This window comes from Leuresthes tenuis, unplaced genomic scaffold (assembly GCF_036924035.1).
Source record: "Leuresthes tenuis unplaced genomic scaffold, fLeuTen1.0.hap1 SCAF_20, whole genome shotgun sequence".
Taxonomy (NCBI): domain Eukaryota; kingdom Metazoa; phylum Chordata; class Actinopteri; order Atheriniformes; family Atherinopsidae; genus Leuresthes; species Leuresthes tenuis.
In genome coordinates this window covers 17,855,542-17,883,009 of record NW_027325374.1, presented here as the reverse complement: position 1 = coordinate 17,883,009, position 27,468 = coordinate 17,855,542, and the positions used below count along the sequence as shown (strand labels likewise).

General features: G+C 40.9%; 1 protein-coding gene across 1 annotated transcript in view; it reads left to right on the top strand.

Annotated features, from left to right (window-relative positions):
• The first annotated feature begins 2,120 nt into the window (after nucleotides 1-2,120).
• antxr1c (ANTXR cell adhesion molecule 1c) overlaps nucleotides 2,121-27,468 on the top strand; it is a 38,663-nt gene continuing 13,315 nt past the window's right edge. Inside the window, exons 1-12 of the mRNA XM_072373495.1 lie at nucleotides 2,121-2,756; nucleotides 15,192-15,263; nucleotides 16,381-16,452; nucleotides 17,425-17,506; nucleotides 17,635-17,665; nucleotides 17,748-17,821; nucleotides 17,940-18,008; nucleotides 18,521-18,601; nucleotides 19,689-19,749; nucleotides 21,692-21,790; nucleotides 21,967-22,036; nucleotides 26,773-26,851. Coding sequence (XP_072229596.1) covers nucleotides 2,593-2,756; nucleotides 15,192-15,263; nucleotides 16,381-16,452; nucleotides 17,425-17,506; nucleotides 17,635-17,665; nucleotides 17,748-17,821; nucleotides 17,940-18,008; nucleotides 18,521-18,601; nucleotides 19,689-19,749; nucleotides 21,692-21,790; nucleotides 21,967-22,036; nucleotides 26,773-26,851 — 954 coding nt within the window. The 5' untranslated portion in view covers nucleotides 2,121-2,592. The remainder of the gene's footprint in view (nucleotides 2,757-15,191; nucleotides 15,264-16,380; nucleotides 16,453-17,424; nucleotides 17,507-17,634; nucleotides 17,666-17,747; nucleotides 17,822-17,939; nucleotides 18,009-18,520; nucleotides 18,602-19,688; nucleotides 19,750-21,691; nucleotides 21,791-21,966; nucleotides 22,037-26,772; nucleotides 26,852-27,468) is intronic.

The following is a 27,468-nucleotide window of genomic DNA, read 5'->3' as shown; positions in this document are numbered from 1 at the left end:
GATGAAGTTGTAGCTAATCTTTATGGCTATGTGACCACCTTCCAGTGGAAGCAAGCTGACATAAATCAGTTTAACTATAACTGACCACAGAATCAAATGTTAGACAGACCTTTTAAATAGTTTCTGTCATATCTCACCTCATTTATTTACAAAGAGAAAAACAAAGGACGCCAAAGAATGTTTATTCTTATCCACATTGTGAAAATGCTGTAACCTCTTCCTCAAATTACTATCATAGAACAAAATGCCAAGCGGGAGTCAAATCCTTCCTGCATTTATACGCTAATCTGCACTTTTATTAACCTGGACACTCCACACATGCTCTATTTTATTGTAAAAAGAGCAAGGTGTAAGTGTGCATCAAAAGAGCCTCCTACCTAATACAGCCGCTCTTAGTCACATGTTTTTCTGTTTCCTTTGTCAGACAGCTAAATGCATCAGAAAGTGTAACTCAAAAGCAGCCTACCTGGCCGTTTTAAACTGTGTGTTCTCAAAAAAATACTGAATTCATGACCTCACCGTCATCTGGAAATGATCACCATTTAAGCAACTTATAGACAGTGTTTGTGCAGCATAGTTTTGGCTATCCTTACATGTAGCATGATCGTATATACGAGAAGTGGTAGAATATCTTAAACATCTTCTCATACGGTCCACAGCATGATGGGGTGATTTAGTCAATTGCTTGATTCTGCTCCCATGTATGTATACTGGGACAAGGACAGGAGTCCAATAAACTGTCCATGTCGAGTTATAACTGCAGCTCGACTCAGCTAACCGCTGTTTAGTATTCCCTCAGGAGATACCAATAACCACTTTCCTTGAGGCTGTTGCATTCTTCCCCACTCTTGATAGTTGTTTGATAGTCTTCAGCTGGAAGAAAGTCATGCAAACATTACACAAAGGGGGGAATGTTCTCTTTCATACTGTACCAGCTTAAATACTAACCCATATTGGTCCGGTATGACTCAAAAGGCCTTTGCCCGTAATACCTGCTTCCAACTTTGGTACGAGATGGCTGCTGTTTCGCCTTGCGCCCTAGCTCCTGTGTCTCCTGACACCACCGTTTTGTTGTTTTTAAAATTCAATTCTCAGTCACAGTTTGGTTATTGGAAACCGAATCACTCAACGGCGACTAGGTTTCGATAAGATTAGGCAACAAAACCTTTCTGTTCAAGTTTAGAAGCAGCTCATCTGGTGTAAAAATGCAGCCTTTTAAAGAGCCACCCAAAGCATGACGATGCGGTGAGGTGGTAGAGTCATCAGTGTCTCATGACAGAGAGACGTTGACGTAATGCACACTTGTGGTTGAGGAAAAGTCAAACTGCACATCTCCTTTGTTTCTAAAAGCATCACTGCTGAGGTTTTTCTTTGGTGACGGGGTTGTACACTGTCAGAGGTTCCAACCAAATATGAGATCTGGGAACCGTTTGTGTCCTGTTATGAGACCAAGTTGACTTCCATTAATACAAAACGTATGTCCAACTCTATGCTTGTCTTCTTTATAATTCTTTAATCATTTAATCTTTTGCATAGGTTAAATGGCCAGAGATAAATCTATCTTCAAACATTTCTGTTAATCTATTTTGAAGGTCATCGTGAAAAGTGTGTGAAAATTAGTAATAATAGCTTTATTCTCAGTGATAGTACATTTCAAAATAGGTTAAATGTACACGATTTCCTCCTTGTGTTCACATTTGATAACTGTATGTCTGTTTTAACCTGCAAATGTAGCAAACAAACGTATTCACCACACTATCATTGCAGCATTTACTTCATAAAGCAGTAATTACAGAGGATGGAGCTGTTAACAATTAACTGGTAGCAACATAGGGAAAGGAAACAAATTGTCAGGGGGGAAAAAATGCCAAAAACGCTAAAAAAAATAAGCACATTGGTTTTGAGGATTCTATTGGCAAGGATGCTGTGCTGATCAGTGACAATAAAGCCGCCGCCATAATGATCTTCCCATCCTGTTTGACCCGCTCCCAGTAAAATGCGCCAGTCTGCCACGTGAGGGAGGCGCAAAATGGGCTCTTGACCCCCTTTTTTTCTTGCTGTCTCTCCTCCTCAAGATGAAATATGAAACCTGGTCCACTTTAGTCAAGCCTGTCCCCCGGGCTCCCAGATCCACCAGCATTGAACACCGCTCTGCAAAAACCAGAACTAAGCCAGTTTTGAGACACTGACACGAAACTTTACTCAGTTTTTCACGAACCACCCGGCTCACTTATTTCATCATTTCCTCAGCGAAACGACAATTGGATTTTTTTAAGTGTTTTTCTTATTTTTTAAGATTTTTTTCCCCATGCATGTGGATTCTGAATTATCCAAGAACTTTTTCCATCCTCTCTGAGAAAAAACTCTCCAGCTGGCACTGGGACCGAGATGCGGGTGGTCGTGATTGTTAACTGAGCTCCACACAAGCCAAAGCATCGTCTGCATACTTTTTCTTTTGTCTTAATGAATCTCTGCCTCCCCAACTGTCTCTGGGATGTAAAGGAGAACAGATAAACACACTCAAGAAGACCCGTTTTGGCATTTGGCTTTATTTCGTCTGCAAAGGAATAACCTTTTCCCCACTCAGGAAAGATGACGGCGTGGCTTTCACTGAACGCGCGTCTCGCTCTGGTTTTGTTGGGATTATTTTTGCTCTCTTCTCCATCATCAAGAGCGGAGCCGGAGCAGCAGGATGAGGAGGAGGAGGAGGAGAGCTCCTGTCAGGGCGCTTTTGACCTCTATTTTGTGCTCGATAAGTAAGTGCAAGCGGTTTGACATCATTCCTGTCCGCTTAAACACATGTATCCTTCCGAGGTGACTCTAAAGCAGCAGTTGAAAAAAGTTAGCAAAGCTTTAAAAAACACATCTGCACTTAGGTGACTGTGGGGCTTTTATGCAAGCCTTACTTTTGTTTCGTGTGTGATTTAAAAAAAAAACTAAAAAAAAAACTTCTAACACTCTTTACGACGCTGACATTATCTTCCGAAACTTAACAAACAGCCGAAGGGCAGATTCGGGTGTTAAAAGTGGGTTTGTTGTGACAACAGGGGGTCCATTTAAAAAGTTTTCGGGGAAATGGAGTATCTGCCTGTAGGCGATTTAAGTTGAATTTCCCTTAAATTTCCTCTTGACCCGCAAGTCGGAAACCGAGTCGAGTGTCGTGTAATCTTTAAAATGAAATTAAAAAAACAGGGGAAAGTGTCGGCTAAAGAGCACTTCTGAGTCTGCGCAGGAGCGCGCGCGTGTGATGACGCTGGCTCGCGAGGAGGCTGACTTGCAGAGATCCCTTTGCTGAATAAGCAAAAAAGGGCCGTGGATGCAACAAGAATGGCGCGTGTCCAAGTTTTAAAACCTTACAGTCCTTACAGTCAGAAGAGAGAGAGAGAGAACAAAGGACAGAGGAGAAGCTTTTCTTTTATTCCCAAACAGGCAATAACCCCCCCCCCCCCCCCCCCCCCACACACACACACACACACACACACACACACACACCACCACCACCCCACAAACACCACACATACACACACACACACACACACGCAGTGGCTGCTCACCGTCCGCTCTCTTTCATTTCCACTCTCTGTACGCCCACGTAGGAAAAATGTTGTGGTTGTGTGACATCTTAGCTCTGGACTTCTGCAGCTGGAAAGATGGGGAGAAAATGAAATGTCAGAGAAAAACAGGAGAAACTTTACTGTAGCGAAACTGTAGCGCCTGTCATTGCCACCGCTCTCTGTTTTCTGACATTTGATGTAGTTCTTGAATCTTTCCAAGAAAGAACAAAAAAAAAAAAAAAGCCAAGGACTACTGTAAACAAGCAAAATGTACTTTTATGTGAACTAAAGTCAAATTTAATCTGTGGCAAAAGAAAATCTTTTTCATTACACGTATACAATGGAACACACACACCTGAAGCTAAAGTGGTAAATGGAATCATTGCTTTTCAATATGACAGAGAGTGCATACAGTGATGTATCGGCCAAGGTTTGCTAACATCCCTGACACACCCACTCAGAGACTCTGCTGTACAGTATCACCTAAAAACTTACAATACAGTCTATGACTGCAGACGTAATAGTCTGCTCACCCCTCCAATCCTCGCACATACAGATAAGATGCTTTCCTGTTGTCTCCCACTGCACACCCGTAACATTGTTGATGTCAGCAGAAGATGGTGGCTCCCATGGCGGGATAATCCAGCTTCTGAGGCCTGGTGTAACAGGATAAAAAGCTTGGTTTGAAGTGGGGTACTTATCCACAGTCATTCACTTATGCCACTTTTACACCAAAAGTAGTGGGATTTTACAACAGTTGCCACCACCGCCTCCTATGGGGCAAGCATGTAACTACACCAACATGCAGGCTGGAACTAGCGACAACTCTCAACAACCCTCTAGGAACTAGAGATAATTAGATAAGTTTAGTGTGTTTGACTACTGTATTTCAGGCAGGAAAAATCGATCTTATCCGTTTTTATCTATGAGTTATCACTGTCAGTTTTAGGGCCTCCGTGTCAGACATTGTGATCAGCAAATGTGTGTTTCTGCGAAGCAAATATAAGCTGCGCCCACTCTTCTAGTCCCACGACGAAAGGTTTCGTCAGTGGAAATTGGCATGTAAACCCGGGTGTTGTGTTCAAATCAACGCCATGTCGAGATGTAACCAATAAAAACCAACAGCTACTGCAGATTAATTTGATGCAAGACTGTATGCTGATTAAACACTTTCACACTGTACTCAAAAGACAGATGTTACCAGGTGTAGGTGTCTTTATCTTCCCATCAGTATAAAAAGGGCTTTCAAGTTTGCCAGAATGGAACCTACACAACTAACTTTTTGTCAACTGGGTCAGCAGCAATCTAAGGATAGTCCGGAGGAACATAAGTATCAGTTTAAATGCATGCTACATTGAAAAATATTTTCACTGCTTTAGTTTGCCACCAGACGAGACATTTACATCACGGAAACTGACCAGTTGTATCACTCTCTTCAAAGCCATCAGTGTCCTTTGATAACAGCATTCTCTTTAGCTTAAAGTATGCAGGAGTTGTGGGTGCACTGCTGCCTTGATTAGTATTTTAACTTGTCAAATCTGAGCTGAAATGTTAAATGTAAAAACACCAAAGTCAAACAGTAATCCAAACCCACTGAGTGAGGTGGTGGCAAACCAGCAACCACCTGTTCTGCTGTTTTTTTTGTTCTTTTGTTGCTATTTTTCTTGGGATGAGAGGATGAGTTTGTTGCTATGCAGACGATGTCCAGATTTATATACGTGTGACACCTGGGAAATCTGGCAAGTTTACATGAGGAAGCTGATGCCTAGATGTTTCACAAATGACAGCTTCAGTTATCCAATTGAAAAGGGCTGTTTGGGAGCAAGTTAAAGAGGTAGAGAAATTCAGAACATTATAAATTATAGCAAACATGCACAGTAAACAAGTACTGATACTTGTGCTAGTGTCTCAACGACACAAGTTTCCAAACTTCTGAAACAGAAGTACCACAAGAACCAGCTGCTATGCTAGTATCTCTCTCTGCTTTTCTGAACTTGCTGACACTAACTGACACTGTCATACTAGACCAATGATTCATATTGAGCCCTGACATCACATCCACACACTCATTTTTAGGACAACAGAAATAAGTACAGTGACATTGTTTCAAGTGTTTATTATTTAGATGGAGAAGAAAGTTGAAGTTAATCAAAAACAGTTTAATTAAGACAAAAAATTAGGAAACAGTCGATATGTTTGAGTAAACAGAAGTTTGATTTTTAAAAAGAGTTAATGCAACCTCTCAGCTGCTTTGAGCAGGCCAATGGAGGCCAACGGAGCCACGGAGCAAAAGAAAACTTTATTTCTCTCCCGTTGTGACTTCCTGTTTGATTTAAAGTACATTTCTGCATATGCTCTTCACTTCCTTCTCATTCTAATGGAACAGTGCCAGAAACAGGGAGGAGTGAAACAAGAGAGGACAGGAAGCAGCAATGTTTATGGAAAATCTGGTCTTAATTTGGAGAGAAAAATGTTGCACACAGCACCTTTAAAAGCCAGATTTGGCATCTCATTACTGAGGTTGTGGCAGAAAGAAATGGTAAGTTTTACACAGCTCAGCATCACCTAAAGCATCTTTTCCTATTTGCTTTATCTAAAGTCCATTTTTTACAGTGATCTCCCACGCAGGAGTTAGTCCTTGTAATCTGTGTTGCTGCACTCACTGAACTCTTCTTGGCCTTTGATTACAAATTAAATTGAAAAAAAAAGAAAAAGAGGACAAAACATGGGACTGCTCAACAGATGCGGATGCCAGCATTTAGCATGTGCTGTGAGGTAAACACTGACACATGCTAGAAATAAGGAAACATCCTCCTTCCCTCCACCCCCACCCACCCATGTTAGATACTATAATTAGCACTGTTGCGGGCTTTGGTGCAGACTATGAAGAGGTGACTAACAAGACATCATTTGTGGACTTCAAACAAGAGGAAACTCATTAGACACATGTCATGGCCCCCTTCGAGCAGCTTTAAACATATCCCCAAATCTCAGGTCTCCTTATGGGACACAGCCTGACCTCTCTGCCCTAATTTAGATATATTGAGGACATAAACATCATTGTGAGGAATTTGCAAGAGGATGCAGGCCTCTATGCCTGCAGGCATTTCAAGAACTATTGCAAAGATGTCCACACCTTAAAGTCCAGATTTGTGAACAAGGTTAGATAGCTAAACTTGACTGGCAGAAGATGTTAAATATTTTTTTAATCTATATCATAACTAGATTATGGTGACAATTTTCATCTCTTTTTGAATACCATTTCTGAGAGCAACACTTTACTTAGGCACAGCAGTAATCTGACTCAAATTGTCATACTGACCATGCTAACACAACAGTTGTTAACAGACATGTGTTCAAGGTTTACCCTCTAAGTTGAATGGGTTAGCTCGCTCATTTTCAAATTAGCACTGAGCAAAATATACAGTTCAGGTTGTCATCAGTGTTGTAGAGATGCTGGATTTAGAATGAGAGACGTGTGTTTTAGGTAAAGAAAAGGGAGTTTGAAATGGGGGAAGAAACTGCTGCTGCCTCATAAAGTAGACTCCAAAAGCAGTTATTGCCAACTTGGGAAGATGATGTCATGTCATGGCTCGTACATGCAGGGCAGTGCTTGTTCAGATGTGTTGTTGGCTTACGTGTAAAGGGTAGAGAAGGTGGCTAATGGCTGTATCGCTGCCAGTGTGAACTTGGCACATCTGGGAAGGGTTTGGAAAATGAGGGCAATAAAAAGGGACATTTTTTTAAAATGTTTTTTGCCTTGCAGAACTATATACAAATGCTAGTTGGGTTGCAACAGGGATTGAAGGGGTGAGATAAAGCAAAACAGCACAGGCATAAAAAGTTCTAATCAAATACAGCTATAGCTTATTAGCAAGTTTAAGATGTCAAACTACTTTCGGTAAGAAGAAACTTTTCTACAGTTCTTCAAAAAACTCCTTTTTTAGGTCTGTGACACAGCAATTCTTTTCCATTGTAGCTGTTACGTTTGGTAGCGATGGAGGACCCAAGTGCAGACTCAAACACATGACTCTACTCAACATCAGAAAAGGCATGACAGCTGTTCATAGAATTTTGTTATACAATAAGTGATGGTCTGACACAAGTAACCAAATAAAAAAGACACGATGTACAAAGTTCTAAAAGAATTATACTGTACAAGTATTTCTTATGTTGAGATATAGCAGTGCAGAGTGACAATAGCACATTCATGCAATGTCATTTTAACAACATTAAAATCGATAACCTTAATGCAAGTGAATGATTAATTAGATTCCTCAAATACAGTCCATTTTTCCTGGCGGTGTTAATGTACCACCATCCGCCACAAAAAAGGAACAAGAAATAGATAGTTACCCATGAAACCACCTTTTTTTCAATTGTGGCATCATATCCTTTTATTGTAGTGTGGCATATAGTTCTTGAGCAGTTATAGCACAGCAATACATTGATTTCCTCTCCATTTTCACCTTAAAATGATAAGGTAGACAAAAGGCTGAAGACCTATAGCCATGGTATAGACTTATAGTATACAGTCTAAGCAGCTCAGTCAGTCCTAAATTGATCATTTTTTTAAAGTGGGAATTACTTATAAGCAATCACTGTCTTACCTGCAGTAGACAGATGCGAGAACGCTCTCAGTTTTCAGTAGTTAAGCTATCAATTAATCAGCGGGAGCCAAAGAAAAGCTAATTTTCTCCATCTAAAACAACTCAAACCTTTAAGTTTTCATAGCGGTTCGAACAAAGGCTCTATACAGTGAATTCATACTAAATCACTTTAACATCAGACCTTAAATCAGAGTTATCTACTTTGTTACTATTTTCTCAACTGAAGAACTTTGCTGAAGTAAAGCCGAGAAGTAAGCTATCCAACGAGTCTAATACGACTCAGAACAAAAACACTATGGTGTTTGCTCAAACCGCTTTGAAATTTTTAAGACTTAAGTTGTTTTAGATGGAGAAAAAATGTCGCCGCTATTGGCCCTCTTATGAGTAGCTGTTAGCTTAAATGATCTGTCTGTATTCCTCCTGATTCTCCAAACTGAGAGCGCTCTGATCAGTGTCTACTGAAGGTAAGACACTCACAGCTTTTAAGAAATTTACACAATTTTACCAATAGTACATGTTGGTCTTTGGCTGAAAATCATAGGATCGTCAAAGTTGTTGAGATTGGAACCATAAATGGCTGTAGAAACAACCATCCAACAACATATGTGTCAGGGTTTTGTCAGGGTTAAAGTGACCAAGAGACCTACAATGCCACCCCACAGTTAAAATGCTGTCAAGTATTTAACTGGCAAATCATAAAACCACTTGCCTGTAGGCTCTGTGATCATTTGCTGTACAGCCTTTTTGCCCTTTTTTTGCTGCATGAGTGCAGATTAGGATGTATATCTGCTGATTCAGAGCAGACGGGCCACAGCTTGCTGTTTTATATGGAGTTCATTGCCAGAGGAATGTTTCCGGTCTGTTCATGAGATAAAGAAATTCACCTACAGACCAAATACTTACATGTATGTTCACATTTTGATGGATCTTTGTTTTTGATGATTGGTCTCAGGCTAGTGGACATTGCTTGACATGGTAGCTCCAGTTTATTAGAATACAAATGCCACTTGGTGATTTGAAAAAAATATATATATTTTCTTCCTTTCTTTTCCACAACTTTCTATTTATCTTTCTCAATCCCTCAAACCTTTTCACAACATAACCCATTTTTTTCTAACAGTGATACTTCTGCAGCATTAATGTTACAGCTTAGTAATACCATTGATAACCATGAATCTCTGCTAATAGGTCTCTGTCACTTAAATCTTGTCTATAGTTTTGTGAAATGTCTCGATTGCAGATGCAGTCACGAGTTAGCGCTCTGGTGGGACTTTGAGTCATGCCGCCTGAATCCAGGCAAGTCAGCGGAAAAAACCCAAAGTGCAGCTGCAGTCTGTAAATACCCTTGATTTGTCTGGATACACTCCTGCCATGGGAAGACTTTCCTGCTGTGTTTTGTCGCTGGCCCCTCCAGCATGTTGCCTTTGTGTTTACAGCAGGAGGACAACTCTGCTGAAATGATCGTATCAGTCTTTGAGGGACTCTGGGACAAAAACAAGAGGTTTAAAAAGTGGTCAGATGTCGCTTTGATATATGATACAAGACTATGCTTTGCCTACAGAAGAACTACATCACAGAGCACACATTTACATAGTCAGATAAAGGCTGAAAAATTCAGGTCTCGTAGCACACATCTGGAATACCTCTCCAGCAGCTTATATCCAGTGGTTTTCGCCCAAGAGTATCTCTCACTTTTGGGAAAGGTTCACAGCATTAGCTTAGCAATCATGTTGTAAAGATTTAGATTTGTGCAATTGCTGCAAAAGTAGGTTAGCGGTTTTACGGTTTTAAACAAACAAATCCTTGTGCCCACTCAGTTAAATTGGAGCATCGTCATTGGTTGCAGGCTGGGGTGGTGTGAGTAAGCCCGGCTGGAATGGCAGACGGCCTCCTCGGTAGAGCTGGGATTTTTTTCTTTTCTTTTCCTTTTTGACACTCTTAACCGTGAGAATGGCACTGAACAGCTATGTTTTTACACCAATGAAGCATTTTCCCATATGCCATCAGACCGTTGCCCTCTGGGAGAGGAGAAGCTGTTAGGCAGGGACTTGGTGGGAACATTAAAGAAGAAAATGAGTCGGAGAGAATCATTTGAAAAGTATTTATATTAAAGTAACACATTTCAGCTGTAATATCCTCTCAGGATCTCAGGCACACTCCAAATAGCTACTGTAGAAACCTTTGCAGCTCCATTTTGGCAGCATTATTCCACCGTCAATTTGAAGGCAGCAGCAAAACCCCTAAACACAACAATGACATCATTTTGCTTTTGATGCTTATCACTTAAAATCAGAACAAGACTAAACTAAACCACAAAACTCCCTGGTTGTAAAACCTAAAAAATACAAGCTCTATAAGTCTGAAATAAGAATGAAAAAAACCTCCAAGCTAGCATTCTTTAGTGCTTACTTATCAGTAACCAACACCCCTGGTGAAGCTGTGATCATGCTCACTGGTCATTGCGAAAGCAAACCAGGGTTTATACCAGTGCTTCAGGCGTGCTGAGGTTTACTTCCTCAACACTACGCTTCGCGACCAAGAAAATGGTGCTCCAATACCAAAGGAATAGCTTTAGAAATTGCATTTTAAAACTAAGCATAAGGAGTACGGAGGAAATGAAAAGCATCCTTTGTCTTTATTTTGACTTGTTATGCTGTTCTACTGTACATCTTTAGCCCGTTTTGCTCTGGTCAAACAACCTGCTAACACCAACTGACATCTGACTCTTGATAGTAATGTGAAAGGGTTTAATTGGCATTTAGGCAGGTGTTGATCAGCTGAAGTTTGGCTCAACAGCGACAGGAACCCAAGACTCAGAATTCATTGCACAAGGCTTTGTTAACATTTTCTAAGCCGCCATGGCGACGTGTCCCACAACTGTTACATTACCAGCTCAGATACCCTGTGAGTAGGAGATTGACTTGGAGGTACCCTATGCATTTAAAACTGAAGCAGTAGCATCCTGAGCAATGGTCAATATCTGGCGAATTGGGATAAGAATGTAACGGTATGAAAATGAGCAGAAACCTGTATGGTACCTGGTAAAATGGAAAAAATGTATGGTCAGCATTTTAGTCAGTAAAGATATGAAAACACATAAAGAGTTCACATACAGGGCATCTGTTCTCCTGAGCTTGTTTTTTTCCATCTTCATGTCATTATTTCCCAACCCTGTTTCTTCTTGTCCTATCTCTGCCGCCCTGTTTTCTGTCTTCTCCCTACCCCTGACTCCCTATTCTCCTCCAGCTGAACTTTGCGTTTTCCTTAAAAAAAACACACACAAATATGCCCTTTCTGCTAAAAAACAAACTTTGTGATCCAGCCACAGAAATGTCCCCCTGGTCAGCAGGAAAATACCTCACTCATAATGTGTAAACATCCTTTTACTCTAGGAGGGGTTCAAACTGAGAATTTAGTCAGATGTGTTACATGAGTAACTTACTGCTGCAGAATGGTGCAATGCTACCAGCTCAGAATGAGTTCTTCACTGCTTGAGAAGATGGACGCATAGCGTAGGAGCAAACATCTACAAATGTCTCTGTAATTGTCGGTTGCTGCCAGATGACGGCTGGTTGGAAAACTTTAGTCACATTTCCGAACTCTAGTTATAGGGAAAGCACTTCTGGCAGTTGACCTTAACAGCAGAAGCCTCCCAGACTTCAGCATAACCCTTTTTAATATTCGGCAACATCTTTGTTTGATGTTAGTTCCAGATTAGATTGGAGCAGGCGATAGGCCTCATTTCTACTCATTTTTCTTGTCTTCAACCTTTATGTATCTACTGTACATTCTTTGTTCTATCAATATAATTTTTTACGCTGTCATGTAAGTTACTTGTTTTAAATCTTTCCACATACTTTCATGGTCATCATTATGCTCATACCCTTCCTTTCCATCCGTTTGTCTTTTGGCACAGTTTGTCTTAAAGAGTTAATCTAGAATCTGGCAAAACAAGCATTTTGCAACACCGGCGCATTAACAGTAATCCTTGTCAAGGCATGCAGTCTCTATAATAAGGATCTGTTAGTCACACAATGATTTAATCAGTGTTTTACTTCATAATCTGCTTTCCTGATGACCAAGCAAGCTGAAAAAGACTGTGGCAGGCCAAAAACTTGGCCTCATAGGTGAAATCTTTCTTGAATCATCTGCAAGTAGCCTCTAGCAGACAGGAGCAAGCTGTTGAGCCAATATTTTACCAACAAGGCTCATCATCTTTCCTCTCCTCTCCACTTCTATTTCTTTCTCTCTCAGCTTTCAGTTGGCACTGGACCAGACCAATGGTTTTCCTGCTCCAGTCGAGAAAACCCAGTCACTCAGCTTTGACGATTTACCCTTACATAACCTTGCACTGCTGTTGGGGCTTGATCACTTTGTCTGCAAATTGTGATGCCCCCTCACTTCTCTAAACCTTTTTCCTTCTGTGTCCAAACCTCAAACCTCTGAACTTAAGGGCTCGACTCAGTCAATCATTAAAATTAGATCAAGGGAAATTAAATGGTTTCACCGAGAACCATAGAGTGAAATGGCCCACTTCCTCTCCCAACATTGTTTGGACAGGTGAGTGAAAATGCAAGCTAGGCCTCGGTCCCACGACTGCAAGCCACCTCAGACAATCAAACTGTTCCAAGGCAAATAAGAGCCACAGTGGTTGAGAAATAAAGATAAGCAGCTAAAAAACCAAAAGTTGGAGTCCTCAGATTCACCTCATGTTAAATAAATACTCAGAAATGATCCCCACACCTCTACACAACTATAAGCTGCAGTCTCCACCGGATTGTATATTCTCTCTTCCCCCTTCTGTTGCCATAATGGAACAAACTGCATAAGAAATTGGCTCCTGCTATTCCTTCAGGTCAGCGAACATGTGTAGGTGTGTGCATGCGCCCAAAGCTTTTGTGACTATTTCTGTTTGCGCTGCACATTTTGTTGAACTGAACGCTCTCCTCCTCTACCTCAAGCTTTTTCGTTTTATTTTAGGGCATATTTAGTTCAGCTTGTAAGGTCTTGTGTCTTTGCTCAGTCAGCCTCACTGGAATGTAAGCCTTGATGTGGAAGAACAGCACATGTCATCAGAAAATCTGCAACACAGAGAAAACACTTACATCTGACTTTTAGTTGACCAGCATTTATAAATATTCAGACGAGACGATTGAACACAATGTAACTCACATAAAACGGTACATGTATTTATTTCTATTGTGGAATTCTTCTGGTGTATTTGCTGTTTATGTGTCCAGAATGGGTGGCGCAAGAGAGCCTAAACTTTAGGTTTTCTGCTTATTCATGACACTCACCATCTTCTTAGCAATTTGTTTCACTTGGATTGGATGAAGTTTGAGTATGAGAGGTTTGAAAGTCACACTTTTAGTGCATGTGACATTATATGACCAATAAAAAGGGTTGTTACTCCCATTTAAAACAGCAAATTCGGAGCTACACGGTTACAAAAACACAAGTCAACCAAACAGAGCATATTATACAGATCTGGTGTTCTGTTTAGCAAGACAAAAAAAAAAAGCTTTCAATGACTTAAGCATGATGGGAAACTCCCTGGTATTGCCTGGCTGTTTCTTGCCCAAATCTTGGCTGAATGTTAAAATTACGTATCCATTTCAAAGCACTAAAAGAAAAACACGACAAACGTCTCTGTTCTTTTCCATTTAAACCTTAGCCACACGGATAGTCCTGTTTTCTCAAGGAACTCAAGAAAGCTGCTCCTTATGTGTTTAGATATCCCAATAATAGTCATACATCGTATATAGTACTGAAAACAAATGCAAATATTTTCTCACCAGCGAAAAGCATGGCGTGCCTACATACAAGACATAGTTCCCTCAGTTTGTTATGTCTGGACCAGATTGTCTGACAGATTTCAGGGTCTTTAATGTGCTGGAAACTAATACAGCTAGGAGGTAAAGTTTGATTCATTAGTGAGTCATTATTCATTCCCTTTCCCATTTTTCCCATCAAAGTGATACAAACCAACAATTTAAAGACACAGTGAAGACCGTTTATTTGACATGCAACTGAAAATACTTTCCATTTGATTTCTTAACACACTTAATCTGTTTGTATTTCCACTTTGTGGTTACATATCAGATAATCAGCATAAAGATTAGAACTGAACCAGCACAGCACTGTTCACTGAGTATGCCTCATCCTCTCAGAAGGACTCTAGTTTTACTACAGTCAGTTGGCTCATTTCCCAAGGGTCATCCCTGGCTTGTTCATTAGCAAAATAATGACCTGCTGGCTGGATGAATTGTGGCCGAATTCCCCTACTTTAAAGCTCACACTCATTGAAATTGCCTCAAACACACACAGACAGCCTAGACATAAGAAATTAAGTCCAGTTTTGTGGAAGTTCCCTGGGAAGACCAGGACTTATTTACTGAGCCTCCAGGGGCTCATTCAGTATACAGGAGGGCACTTAATTAGGCTTCAATCCATGCCACCACCCTCTTTTATCTCACTAGCACAGTTACCGGCACCTAACCCAGTGCAGGCTAATTATTATAAGTTACTCCACCAGTAATGTTTCAGATACATGAACTGGAATGTCTAATGTCTGGTCTAACTTACTCGCTTAAATGTTTTTGACGACAGGGGCTAAGCTAAACATAAAAAATATAAGCAACTGTGGAGTTAAAGCATGAACTTCTATTAATTGAAGTTTGTTACAAACAGTATTAACAGACAGAGTTAAACTGTTGTGTTTTACCTGGCGCATGTACAACTTGCTCTACATGTTGTGGAGCTAATGTTTTGACTCCCCCCCTGTCGTTTTTGGCAAGCTAAGTTGTATTTTTCTAGTTTGAATGCTTTACAATATGGAGCTCAGTGTGTGTCTGTCAAATAACTTCAATCTTGGTATTTTTTTGAGGTGAGACCTGGCTGAACAAATCAAAATGTAACTCACTCATACACAGTTTATAAATTATTTTGTAGGTATGCCAGTCATTCAAGAAAACCATGGTGGCTAGATTTTTGACATTTTGTTGTTTTCCTTGTGTCTGTCTCTCAGGTCTGGCAGTGTGAAGGATCACTGGAGCGAAATCTACGACTTTGTGAAGAATTTAGCTGAGAAATTCAAAAGGTAAGAGAGACCTTCGAAATGTCGGCAAACTTGCAGGGAAGCTCAGTTAAGAAACATAGGACTGCATAAGTGGATGGCACTGTAACATGTAAAATGTTTGGAAACATGATTCTGGGTCTCCAAATACTCTTGCTGACTTTCTGAAGCCCTGAGATACAGATCGCTAAAGAGAAACACACATTTTACACAGCTGTAAAGTAAAATAAAAACTGTCCCCCTGTGCAACAGCTCAACATATGCTGATTCAATCAGTATCCAGGCTGACGATTCACTCAGGTTGCAGTAGCTGGGCTGATGTTTGGTGCCTTTGGGGGTCACCCTCAGTGACCACAAGATGGAGGGTCTTTATGTTTATGGCTAGTCTTGGTTTTATAGCCTCTCTTGTGTCTGATTTCAGATATTTCTCTCCAAATGTTACCCAAATTTCCAGGAACCACAGATGAAAAACTGCCATATGTGGAAGTATTTGTAATTTGTAGAAAGCTGTCACATCTGTCCTTAGCTTGTGTGTGGCTTTGCTTTGTCTGAAGGCCACAGCCACACCTGGAGCTTTGTGGTCCAAACACAGCAAAGGTTCTCCCTATATGCTCCCTCAAAGTTTCAGACTCAAACAAACAGGAAAGAATTTTAAACAGCTCAGAGCTGCCTTCACTCACCATGTCTCACAAACAACACAACAAAAAATTAGCTTCAGACACTAAAACATGTGTGCAAAATTTTTCTAAACAGAATTCCCCAATAATAAACAAAAATAATCTGCATCTGAAGATTCAGAGGCATGATATCAATCTCAACATTTCGCCATGGTCACGCAAAACTGGGTTCAAATCCTGCACACTGGTACGTTGTTATCCCTTCTGTTCAGTACAACAAAACATTTCTACACAGACGAGTGGCATGACTTCATTACTGCCAAGTAATAACAATACATTTATGTTTTATGACTGAATACATTTCAAGTATTAGCTCTGAATAACCTTGGACGGTGCTTAAGTGTTTTCAATAGCTAGAAACTGTTATAACAGGCAGGCAAATGTTGGATTTCAGCCTTTGCAGGTTACAATGATGTTGTCCTTTTGCCACCCCCCACCCCTCCCCCCATTTTTTCCTGTTGCAGTCCAATGCTGAGGATGTCCTTCATCACATTCTCATCCAGGTCATCCACCATCATGAAACTGACAGAAAACAGGTAAATCAAATGGGGTATAATGGAAGTAGTACAATAGATTATTAAACATGACTCTTTAAAATGACTGACTTATACCAACTGACAGAACATAAATGGAATTTGTGTTTTATGTAGATGTTTTTGTTACATGAAGTGATCTTACACAACAGAAAAAAAAATCTATTGCTTTTTTCTTATTTACAGCACCTTTACCTTTATAATATTTTTATAAGCGAGAAACGGCCATTCTTTCTGGAAGCCCCCTCATGTATCTCCACAAAAAGCCCATGGGAACCTATCCTAGCTACCATTGGGCTGGAGTCAGAGATATGCTGTTATATCAGTTTGTGTTTATGCTGAGTTTTATCATTATTATTATCATTATTTCTATTTATCTACTTTTTTTTTTTAATAGTTCAGTATGAGACTTCTTCAGCTCTCCTATAACACAGAGAGATACAGGAGGTCCTTCTTGCCAGCAGCAATAATTCTTCATAATAAACAGAAGCTTATGATTGTTTAGAAACACTACTACAATTTCCCTTTGGGATAAATAAAGTATTTTGCCCTTTAATTGAATTTAATTTTCATTTAATTTAAGTTTAGATGTGCTCTTTCAAGAATCATTTTATTTCCTGCAATTCCAAAAAAACAAACGATATCCCTTTGACAACCAGTTTATACTTCTATGCATTTCAGCTTCATCCTCACGACCTTTGATAATAAAGTTTTGTGATTTAATGAAAAAAGGCAAATGTAATTCTGACAACCTATGTGGAGTCAAAACCTCACTCGTCCCCTGTGATCTTTTGAACCCCCAATAGGTGTACGGGGTTGGGAACCACTGGGCAATAAGACAAAATCATATATGAAACAACCAGTCAATACTATGATTGAACAAGTTAATCTTGGAGCTTCAGTTGAACGACTTCAAAGTTCTATCCAAGTAGTGGAATTCTATCTGAAAAGCACCTTTTTTTTCTTGCTCTGCAGAGTGAACATCAGAAAGGGTCTGAACGCCCTGCAAAAAGAGGTTCCTGGTGGAGACACGTTCATGCACCTTGGGTTACAGAGTGTAAGCCTGCACTGTAATGTCTTTGTTTCGCCACAAATCGACCTAAGCACAAATTACGGCACAGTTCAAGTTCACTGATTTACATGTCTAAATCCTTTCTAACAAAGAACAATGCTTCTTGTTTAAAGGCAAACGAGCAGATACGCAGGGAGAACTTTGGTGAGCATCTTTTAACTCCTGTGTCACGACGCCCTTCTACACTGAATGCAGAAGTTACAGCTTGTTCTTGTCTGTTTTCCAGGCACAGCCAGTGTGATCATTGCACTGACAGATGGAGAGTTGCAGGAGCACCAGCTCATCAATGCACAACAACAGGTAAAAAAAAAAATCCCTCTAGTCTCATCCAGAGGAAGGAACTCTCTCATCACTTCATCACTTTGCTTGACATTTTTCTGGGGCTTACTCAGATATTTTTGCTTGTGTCTTCCACCAGGCAGAGGAAGCCAGATCTCTGGGAGCTATCGTGTATTGTGTCGGTGTCAAAGACTTCAACGAGACGCAGGTAACGCAACTGGAAAACATCTTGTTTGAAAACGAGATGGCAATAATAGCCTAAAAACAGTACATTCTTGTTGGATTTTCACTGAATCACATGTGCTCTGCGTTCCAAAGATGAGTGAACCTAAAAAAAGGCTTATACCACTGTGTATGCACTTTGGCTCATCCACAGTCTTCCCTCAAAACCAACTCCTGTGATTTTTAACCCTGGGCCACCTCTTACAATGAAACCAAAAAAATCTGTAACTGGAATATGAATTAGCTGTGACAGCATGATTCTGGTTCCTGTAATGTGACAGACGTTGAGTAAAATGCCAGTTAACTGTAAACAGGTTGAGTTGTTATTGTCTGAAATGTCTGGGATCGTATCGTAGCGTTACATTAAGGCTAAACTGAGCATGTCATGAAATATAAACTGCTGAAAGGGTACCATCACATCCCATGTGAGATTATTTTGTGGATTCATTCTTCTGCTCTTCTCCCCACCTTGTTTTTTCTTTGTCTCTCCCACTGCAGCTTGCCACTATTGCTGACACCATTGAGCACGTGTTTCCTGTGTTGGGAGGTTTCCACGCCCTTAGGGGTGTCATTGATTCGGTAACTAAACTCCTCTCTGTTCAGAAACTCTCAAACAGGCCGTTTAGATATCTGCCCTGCAACAACACAGTTACTTTGGCCTTCTTTCCTGCTTTGTTTGTTTTATGGCCATGAGCAACACTAGCAGTACAAATTCACAGGAAACCCACTCAGTAAAAGGACTATTTTTAATATATTACTGAAGTCGAGTCCCAACATAAAGAAGTCCTTAACCAGACTGCAAAAGGAGCTCTGACTACTCAAGCTTTCACTCATTCGCAGCTCAATGTTTTTACCAGGCAGCAGGCAGGACTGTAACTCTTTGTGTATCCTGACTTCATGAAATACACACCCATGTTCGGAGTACAGTTCAGGCCCGAGAGCCCACTGCAGCTCTTGTCAGCTCACAGCAAACAAAGCGTCTCTGTCAGGGAAAAACCCTGCACGTCTCAAACATTCCCTCTGGAGGAACTCAAAAAAACTTTTTGTATTTGAATATTCAGGCACCGCTTTGTCAAACATCAGTTATTCAAGATGGTGACGGGAAGCAACCGTGAGGTTTTGCGAGCATTTTAATGGAGTTGGGATATTTTTGCCACAAGCTCCTGATTACGGTTCTCATTGTAAAACACACAAGCTGGTGTAAAAAGTGGAGAAATAAAAAGGGCAAGACATGGAGCTACGAGCTTTCTGTTTTGACAGTGACAAATGCTAAAAAAGCTTTCATCAGCTGACCCAGTGACAGTTCCATTCTTCTGTTTCTCCCCAAATGAGAGCTTGCTTTACCCCTGCCGTAACCAGCTAGCTTATCAAGCTAACTTTAGCTCCAGCCAAGTTTGAAAATGCAGTCTCCAGCTGAGTCAGCATTCACACTTACATATAAGAAAAGTGTTTTAATAGACTGTATTATGTTTCTATTTGAAAAACAAACCCAGCGCTTTGTTACATCTGCCTAGCGACAGCAGTCAGAATTATGTATGACTGACTTTATTCTTGTTGAGACTAAAAGCGTCTCGTCTGTCATAAATAAACCTTGAAAGTCTGCCCGATACACAAATGTTAGTGTCAACAGATGTGTTGCAAAATTACAGCTGTCTTTCTTTTCCAGATCATCAAGAAATCCTGCATTGAAATTTTGGCAGCCGAGCCCTCCAGTGTGTGTGCTGGAGGTGGGTAGCAAGAAGAATTCACTCTCACAATCACTCACACACACACACACACACACACACACACACATTGAAATGGGTCCCTCTTGAGCCATTGACACTGTGTCCATTTAATTACTGGGTGACGTATTTTCTCTTTTCTGTTTTGATGATACCAGACTGAAAAAAAATGACCACATGTGGGCATCCAGGTCACCCACAGGAAGTCTACTGGGATGGGGAACCGCACTGGGAATAATATTGCATGTCTGCATTAGAGTAAATAGAATGACCGTGAGAGTGTGGCTGCAGTTGGATGAAACGTAAAGCTGACAACAGCCTTTCGTGTCCTGCCAAGAGTGCGAGTATGACAGTTAAAGCAGTAATAAATGAACGTTAGAAGGCCCGAATGAACAGATAAAAGTCCGGGTTGGTGAGGATTCTTTTTTTCTTTTGGCAAAAGCAGGAGGGCTTTGTCTGTTTTTCACATCTGCTTCTGTCATTTACGGAGCAATGAATTACTTTCATCCTTCAATAAATGGACAAGGGAAATTATTTCATTTGACACAGATCAGTGTTCTGTAGTTGAAGCCAACGCTGCACTGCGCAGTTCAGTCCTGCAGGTTCAGCCTCAGCATATACAGAAGGTACACCCTCTTACAAAGCTAAAGTTTTACATATCAGGGCAAGTTTTAGAACAATTTAAAGACAACCTCAGATGAACAACAGCACGTGAAGAATTACATTTTTTCATTACTTGCAATTATTTTACATTCATTTGATTTGTCACCCAGAAAATGGTCTCTCCAAGTTACTGCTGCTAAAGGTGGTTCTAAGAGCTACTGAATCAGGTGTATTTTATTTTATTTTTTACACATTGATTCTGCATTTTGGCTTATATTAGCCAAAATGCAGAATCAATGTGTAAAAAATAAAATTTTCTGGATGACGTTGCCACCTTTTCGTATCGTTATTGAGGAATTTTGGTTGGTTCAGTTGACCGAGGTTTACAGTGTTTGTTTACGCAGAGATCTCTTACCACAGCATTTCAACCAGGTTGTGGTCTGGACTTTGACTGCACCATTGCAAAACCTCGACTCTTTGTCAGAAATTCTGTTGTAGCTTTGCTGCTGTGTTTGGGGTCATCGTCCCGTTGCATGAGCCAATTTCAGCCGAGCTTTAGCTGTCAGACAGATGGCCTCTCGTTTGACTCTAGAATACTTTGGTATACAGAGGAGTTTATGGTGGACTCAATGACTGCAAGATGCCCAGGTCCTGTGATGGACTTCAAACAGTTTGGAAATGACCTTATAACCCTTCCCAGTTTGATGGGCAGTAACAATTGCTTCTCTGAGATCATTGCTGATGTCTTTCCTCTTTGGCATTATGTTAACACACACCTGAATGCTCCAGACCAGTAAACTATCTCAAGTTATGCTTTTATAGAGGTGCTCATGCTCGCTGATGATCCATTAATCAAGTGCATTTTATTAGCAGCACATGGCTGCAGCTTACCTGTTTTATTCCTATTGAAGCAGTAAGGGTTGGTTTACTGTTTCACACACTGATTCTGCAGTTTGAATTAGTTTTTGTCAAATAACTACTCGCATGGTGTAATATGCCATGTGGTGTTACTATTCTGAGGTTGTACCCTAACCCTAACCCTGACCCTAAGTTTAAGACCTGGTAAAGACCCAATTACTTTTTAATATGGACTAATGTATAAACCCTCAAGGCTAAAAGATGTCGCACATATAATTTTTTACTTGACTGTATATTGTATGTATAATGACTGTATATTAATTAATGGCAGACTTAACAGTATTTTCCTTCAGTTACAGGTGACATTGCAACTATTCAAGTGAATGTGAAGCAGTTAAAGGTGGTGGGGTTGAACTGTAATGACTTTGCTGTATTACGTGTGATCTGTCTAATGTAAAAACGCTCCCTTGTACTATATAACCAGAGTCTTTTCAAGTGGTGGTTCGAGGGAATGGATTTCTCCATGCAAGAAACATCAACCAGGTGCTCTGCAGTTTCAAAATCAACGACACCATTACAGTCAGTGAGTAGACCCACACTTTGTGCTTTACTTTTAATGTAGAAAACAGATCCTAACAAGAAGAAAACACAGTGTAACCAGTGGAAGTTAACTTGATAACAATACAGAAATATCTGTATTATGTTGGTTCACAAACCTCCATTCGTCAAAATGCTGGGTTTTTTTTGTTGTTTTTCTAGACGAAAAGCCAGCCGGTGTAGAAAACACATTCTTACTGTGTCCAGCTCCGGTCATTGATGAAGTTGGAAAGTAAGTGCTTCTTTTCCGTCATTTCTTTTGTGCTCATTCATCTGCTTTTAGATTCCTCTCAAGGTAAAAATGCATATATTTCAAACTAAGGGGGATCCACGTGCATCATATATCACATTCTTTGCCTTAAATCAAAGAAACACATGGATGCATTCATGTGCATATGTGCACGGACCATACGAATCCTCACATACATTAGCTATTTTTATGATCCCCATCCAGGCCCACATTCCTCTTTTCTACATCCCAGCCTAGAAAAATATAAGAGGCTCCATAGCCGTGCCAGCTCATGAAGTGGTGAAGCCTTCATGCATTTGTCCTGCTTCTGTCCTGAATTAGCACAAAACGGTAAAAACAGGAGCAGAAACTTCAATACTGACACAAATAGAAACCGGTGAGTCGAGACTAGAAACTTGCAAATCTCATGGAGCTCAGCTGACAACTTGCCAAGTCATTTCTGCAAAATATCCCGGCTGTTCAGCATAAATATGTCTACAAACCTTCAATATTAGAAATGATCAAACAGCCACAGATCTAAATGAAGCTTTGGAGCAGTCTCACATTGGATTTTCCAGCCACAACAGTCAGCCTTTTCCAGGAAAAAGAAGAAAAAAAAAAGAAGCTCTCTAGCACTCTGCATGATACCTGCAGGCACGTTTAGCAACGCGTTGGTGAACATCATGAAGCATTTAATAACTGAAGAGGCAATTACTTCCCTGTTTGGGAACCAAAACAGCAAAAAGGGGAAAGACTATCCTATTTAAACATGCATGTGTGGACACATGACTTCGTACAAAATCTAAGCTTCTTGCCCCGGATTAACTTTTTCACAACCTACATGAGTTTTGTCTAAAAATCTCATACTTGTGCCGAAATAAACAGGAGAAGATCTCCATATTTGATTGTTCAAGATCACATGCGCTGACAAAAAGGCGGTGGCGGGCTGAGGAAGCCAAGACATCTGAGGTTTGTCTCCCCAAACCTTCACCGCACAACTGTCACACAAATTTTCGCTGTAACCCTGGCAGTGAGCAGAACTGCTCCTCATCAGCTGGCAACGTTTTCCTTTTAGACACCAGCCGTCTTCCAACGTCAACAATCCACAAACCTCTCTGACCCAAGTCTTCATGGGAAGAAAGCAGTTCACAAGGCTGAGTGGATGCTGGTAACGACTTCACACACTTCTCAGACAGTCTCTCGCATACACTGTTGACCCTTTTTGGAGGCACGTGTGCTACCATAGCAACTATAAATAACATTTGCAGTTGATATTTTGGCTGGCAGTGGTGTGAAATGAGAGAATTTGAGCTTCAATGTGGAAAGATTTCAACGACCTGCACTTATGGGTCGGGCTTTAAATCTTTTGTCAATACCCTGGCTTAAGAATTGTGACACTAAGCGGAACGTTGTGCGTCCTTACTTTTCTTAAACTTCCAACTTGTTTTTTTTCCCCTCTGTTGAATTTAGAAACGTTCTTTTTCTCTGTATCTGAACACTTGACCTCCCAACCCTCCAATCCCTGAGTGGTTATTTTGCCCCGTTCCCACTTTTGGTGCCACGTTGGCTCCTTTTTACCAACTTGCCAGTTGTTTTCCAGCCCCAGCCTCTCTTCTGCCTGCCTTACTTTTCATCTTTCTTTCAGTACCTGACTTTTATTTGTCTCTGTTGCACATGAGCTCCTTCCTTCATCCGCTGTCAGTCTTCCATTCTCTTCCAGCTGTCTCCTTGTCTGGTTTTGCCTGATCAAAGCAATGTAGCAGCTAGCCTGGTCTTTCAAGTGTGTGGCCACGTGTGATTTGTTCATTGCCTGTTTCTCAGCAGGGTGGAAAAACCTCCTGTCCTGGTATTCTAAAACCGAAACTGATGAAGAGGGTTTTTCACTCATTAGAGGAATGAAACTGCTTAAGCTTTGGCGGCAGATTTGACGGTTTAGTCATTTCTGTAATTACCTTCTTAAAATCAAGCCATTATCGTTGCCACGTTGAATTTTCCTTTCTTTTCTTGGGTGGGCAGTCATCAACTGCTGCTAAGAAATTACAGGGAATCATTTTTATTTCCTGATTGGGTTCTTTTTCATCATAAACACCAACCTGATCGGGACCAAAGTCCAGTCTTAATGAGACAAAAAGTTATTTCTGATGTCCTGGTTAGGGGATGGGGTAAAGTGTGAGTTGAGGTCAAGGTTTAGAAGTTAATGCAATAGCTTACTTGTTTCAGCTTCTAAGGATAGATGTGGGAACTTGTGTGTGTGTGTGTGTGCGTGCACGCATGTGTGTGTACATGCTGGGACTGTCTGCCCAGTCTGGCTCATTTCCTTGTCTAACAGCTGTCTGTGACCATGCTCAACATTTCACCGCTACCACCTTGATTTTCCTCCACATCCTCATATTCACACTGGTTAGTTTTCTCTGGCGTCTGCCTTTCTTCTTGGGAATTTTTCTTGTCTGTAGTTGCCACTTAACCTCTGTTACTGTTTCTTATTTGGATATTGGAGGCACTCGAGATGATTATGACATTACAGCAGCGGAACACAGCACCAACAGCGTTACTCCTGATGACACAGCAGACTGTGATCTGCTCCAATCGGTTCTATTCCATAGTGTTAAGTGTCATGGGGCACGTTGAGTGGTGGTTAAGGACCCAAACGCAGGACCAAGCAGGCAGGAGCCAAGCAGGATTTATTGAAACCCAAGAAAAAAAAACAAAAAGCGCTGCCAAAGCACGGAACTCAGAGGCTGAACATCAACTTTAACAAGTCACAGAAGGCGGACTGACAAATGGGAAGCAACCGCAACGATGGCAAGGATCTGGCAGTGAACAGAGGAATGCAACTATATTTTGAGGGAAAACCAATGACAAATGCAAGGCAGCAGGTAAATTAAGACCAAATGAAAAACAAGTACAGGAAGTACAAAGTAGCAGAATCCGCATAGAGGCAAGCTCTGCAAAATAAAACAGGAAGCAAGGTAACTAAGGCGCAAGTGAACTGTTGACAAAAAAGGAAACTAAAATGTGACATAAAACCTGAACCTGAAGTACTGTAATCTCTGTAGAAACTGCAGCTCCCAACTGGGATAGTGTGTCTGCAGTGACAGCCTGATGTGTAGCCCAGCTGCTAACGTGCTTGTACTGTTTGGACCAACTGCAGAGATGTGTAGAGGGACTCTGAAATGGCTTTGCATCAACCGGGTCCTTATTTCTGTTTCCGAGACACTGAACACAGTGAGCAACATTCAGATAACAGGTACTCAGGAACAAAGAACCATCTCCACACTGATGATGAACAAATCTTCCTGTGTCCTCTCCAGGTTTCTCTCTTTCAATGTGACCCAATGGTCTCATTCATCTCCTCACACTCACTTCTGTTATGTTCCCCTCCTTTTGGGGAGCCAACCCACAGGGGCCGGTAGCAGAGAGACACAGGACTCTGAATCCTCCAGACTTTGGGGGTAGATGAGAGGCTTGAGAGGTGCTTTTTTTTATGACTGAGAGCAGTGGAAGGGAAAAACAAACAAAAATCAGCTTGAGTGCTCCACACAGCAACCCAACTGGATCTGTAAGCCTTGCTTAGTTTAACTTAGCTGGTGCTTAATTGAAGAATCTGAATGTTTTTGTCCGTCTGTGCCTGTTGACATCACAGGAGTGATCATGACCACTCACTAACCCAGCTCTCCCCACTGCCTGCCCTCCTTCTCTGAGGTCTGTGCATCAGATTAAAGACAGGTTTATCGGTCAAATGGCCTGCTTCCCATTTGCCGGACCACTTCACATCCAAGCCTGCCTTTCATCCTCATTTTTAGAACACCCCCAAAAAAAAAAGGTCACTAGGGATCACTTGAAAATTCTCAGAATTGTTTTTCACTGCCTGGAGGACGAAAGGAGGAGGGGGTGCAAGCAGATAGAGAGGGACCTTAGACGCAGATGGTGTTTGAGGTGGAGCGTGAGGAGAAACTTGTATTCATGTGTTTTGTTTTTGTTGTTAAAGGGGGAAAATACGTTTGCCAGAAATTTCAGTCCATCAAAGATATACTTTGCAGAACTGAGCAGATATGATAGGCTGCATTTAAATAGGGACAAGAGAGAAATACACAGTCTGGTTTCATCTGGATGATTTGTTCAGTTGTGTGTTTGAAAACTGGTCTCTCTTGAGAATGAGACTCTGCGTCAATGAGATTAACTGCATTAAAAGCTTAAATGAAAAAAACAGCCTTAAAGTCACTCAGTCACAACTAGTGGTTGTTTTTTTCCTCTGTTTTTTTAATCACTGTGGAAAACATTGGCTCATTTTGGTTCGGGTTTGCCTAATCACAAGTGAAACGGGACTTGTAAATACGAGTCACATGACTCACCAAGTGGCTTATTTAGTGAGAGATTTTGACAGCCTATCCTCACACAGCTGCAAAGGGTCAACAGTAACCCAGATTCTCTAGCCTGAGAAGAAATAGCCGAGGGTGAGCGTCAGTCCTGTTGGCTGAGCTCTGAGCTTAAAAATCTGTCTCCTTCAGATCAGAATCCCTTGTGTTTTGTGGTTGTTTCCTGTTCGTTCAAATCCCAGTGTCACTTTGAAAAGTGATGCTCACAGTTTTGCAGTCAGTTTGGTGACGTTATTCAGTGTGAACTCGTGTTCAAATGACATCCTTATCAAACAAACAACTGTGAACTGTAATGTTACACCTAAACACTGATAGATTCTCTTGTCCTGCATGCGTGTGTGTCTGTGTGTGTGTTTGTTTCAGGGTGATTTATCTCCAAGTGAGCATGAATGATGGTCTTTCATTCATCAGCAGCAATGTCCACATCACCACCACAGAGTGTGTAAGTTGGCATTTATTATCTTTTAGAGGTTTTTTTTCAGATAAAGTGTGCTTTATGCTATATTTTCTTCGACCATTATATGTAGTTTCCACTTTTCTTCTCTCTTTTTCTGCCCTCTCCATCCACCTCTCTTTTCCTAAAAGTCTGTTGTTTTGTTCCATGCAGTGGAACAAAACCTTTATTCATTTTATCTTCTCCTTCTCCCCCTGAATCGCCCATAGACAGAAGGGTTTAATCTCATGTTAAAGGGAAACATTCCGTAACAGCGTTTATCCCTGAGTTGTAGCTGCTAATGGCGCTGACCAGAAAATCTAGTTTTTGTTAGTGTGTGTATGTATGGAAGAAGGGTAGAGCCTCATTATGAGATAAAAAAATTGCAATTCAGCATATTCTAGAGTAATTTAACAAAATAGAAGATGGAGCATATGGAGTGAAGCCACCGCAGGGCCCCATTCAACCAAGAAATATTCTCTTTGAAGCTATTCTCCTTTAGGCCATGTGACGCCCTAGTCACGAAGATACTGTGAATTCAAACTGCTGTGTTGTGGTTCATGATATATAGACCTCAGTCAGACATACTATCGCAGTTAACTGCTTCTTACCACTAAGCATAACCA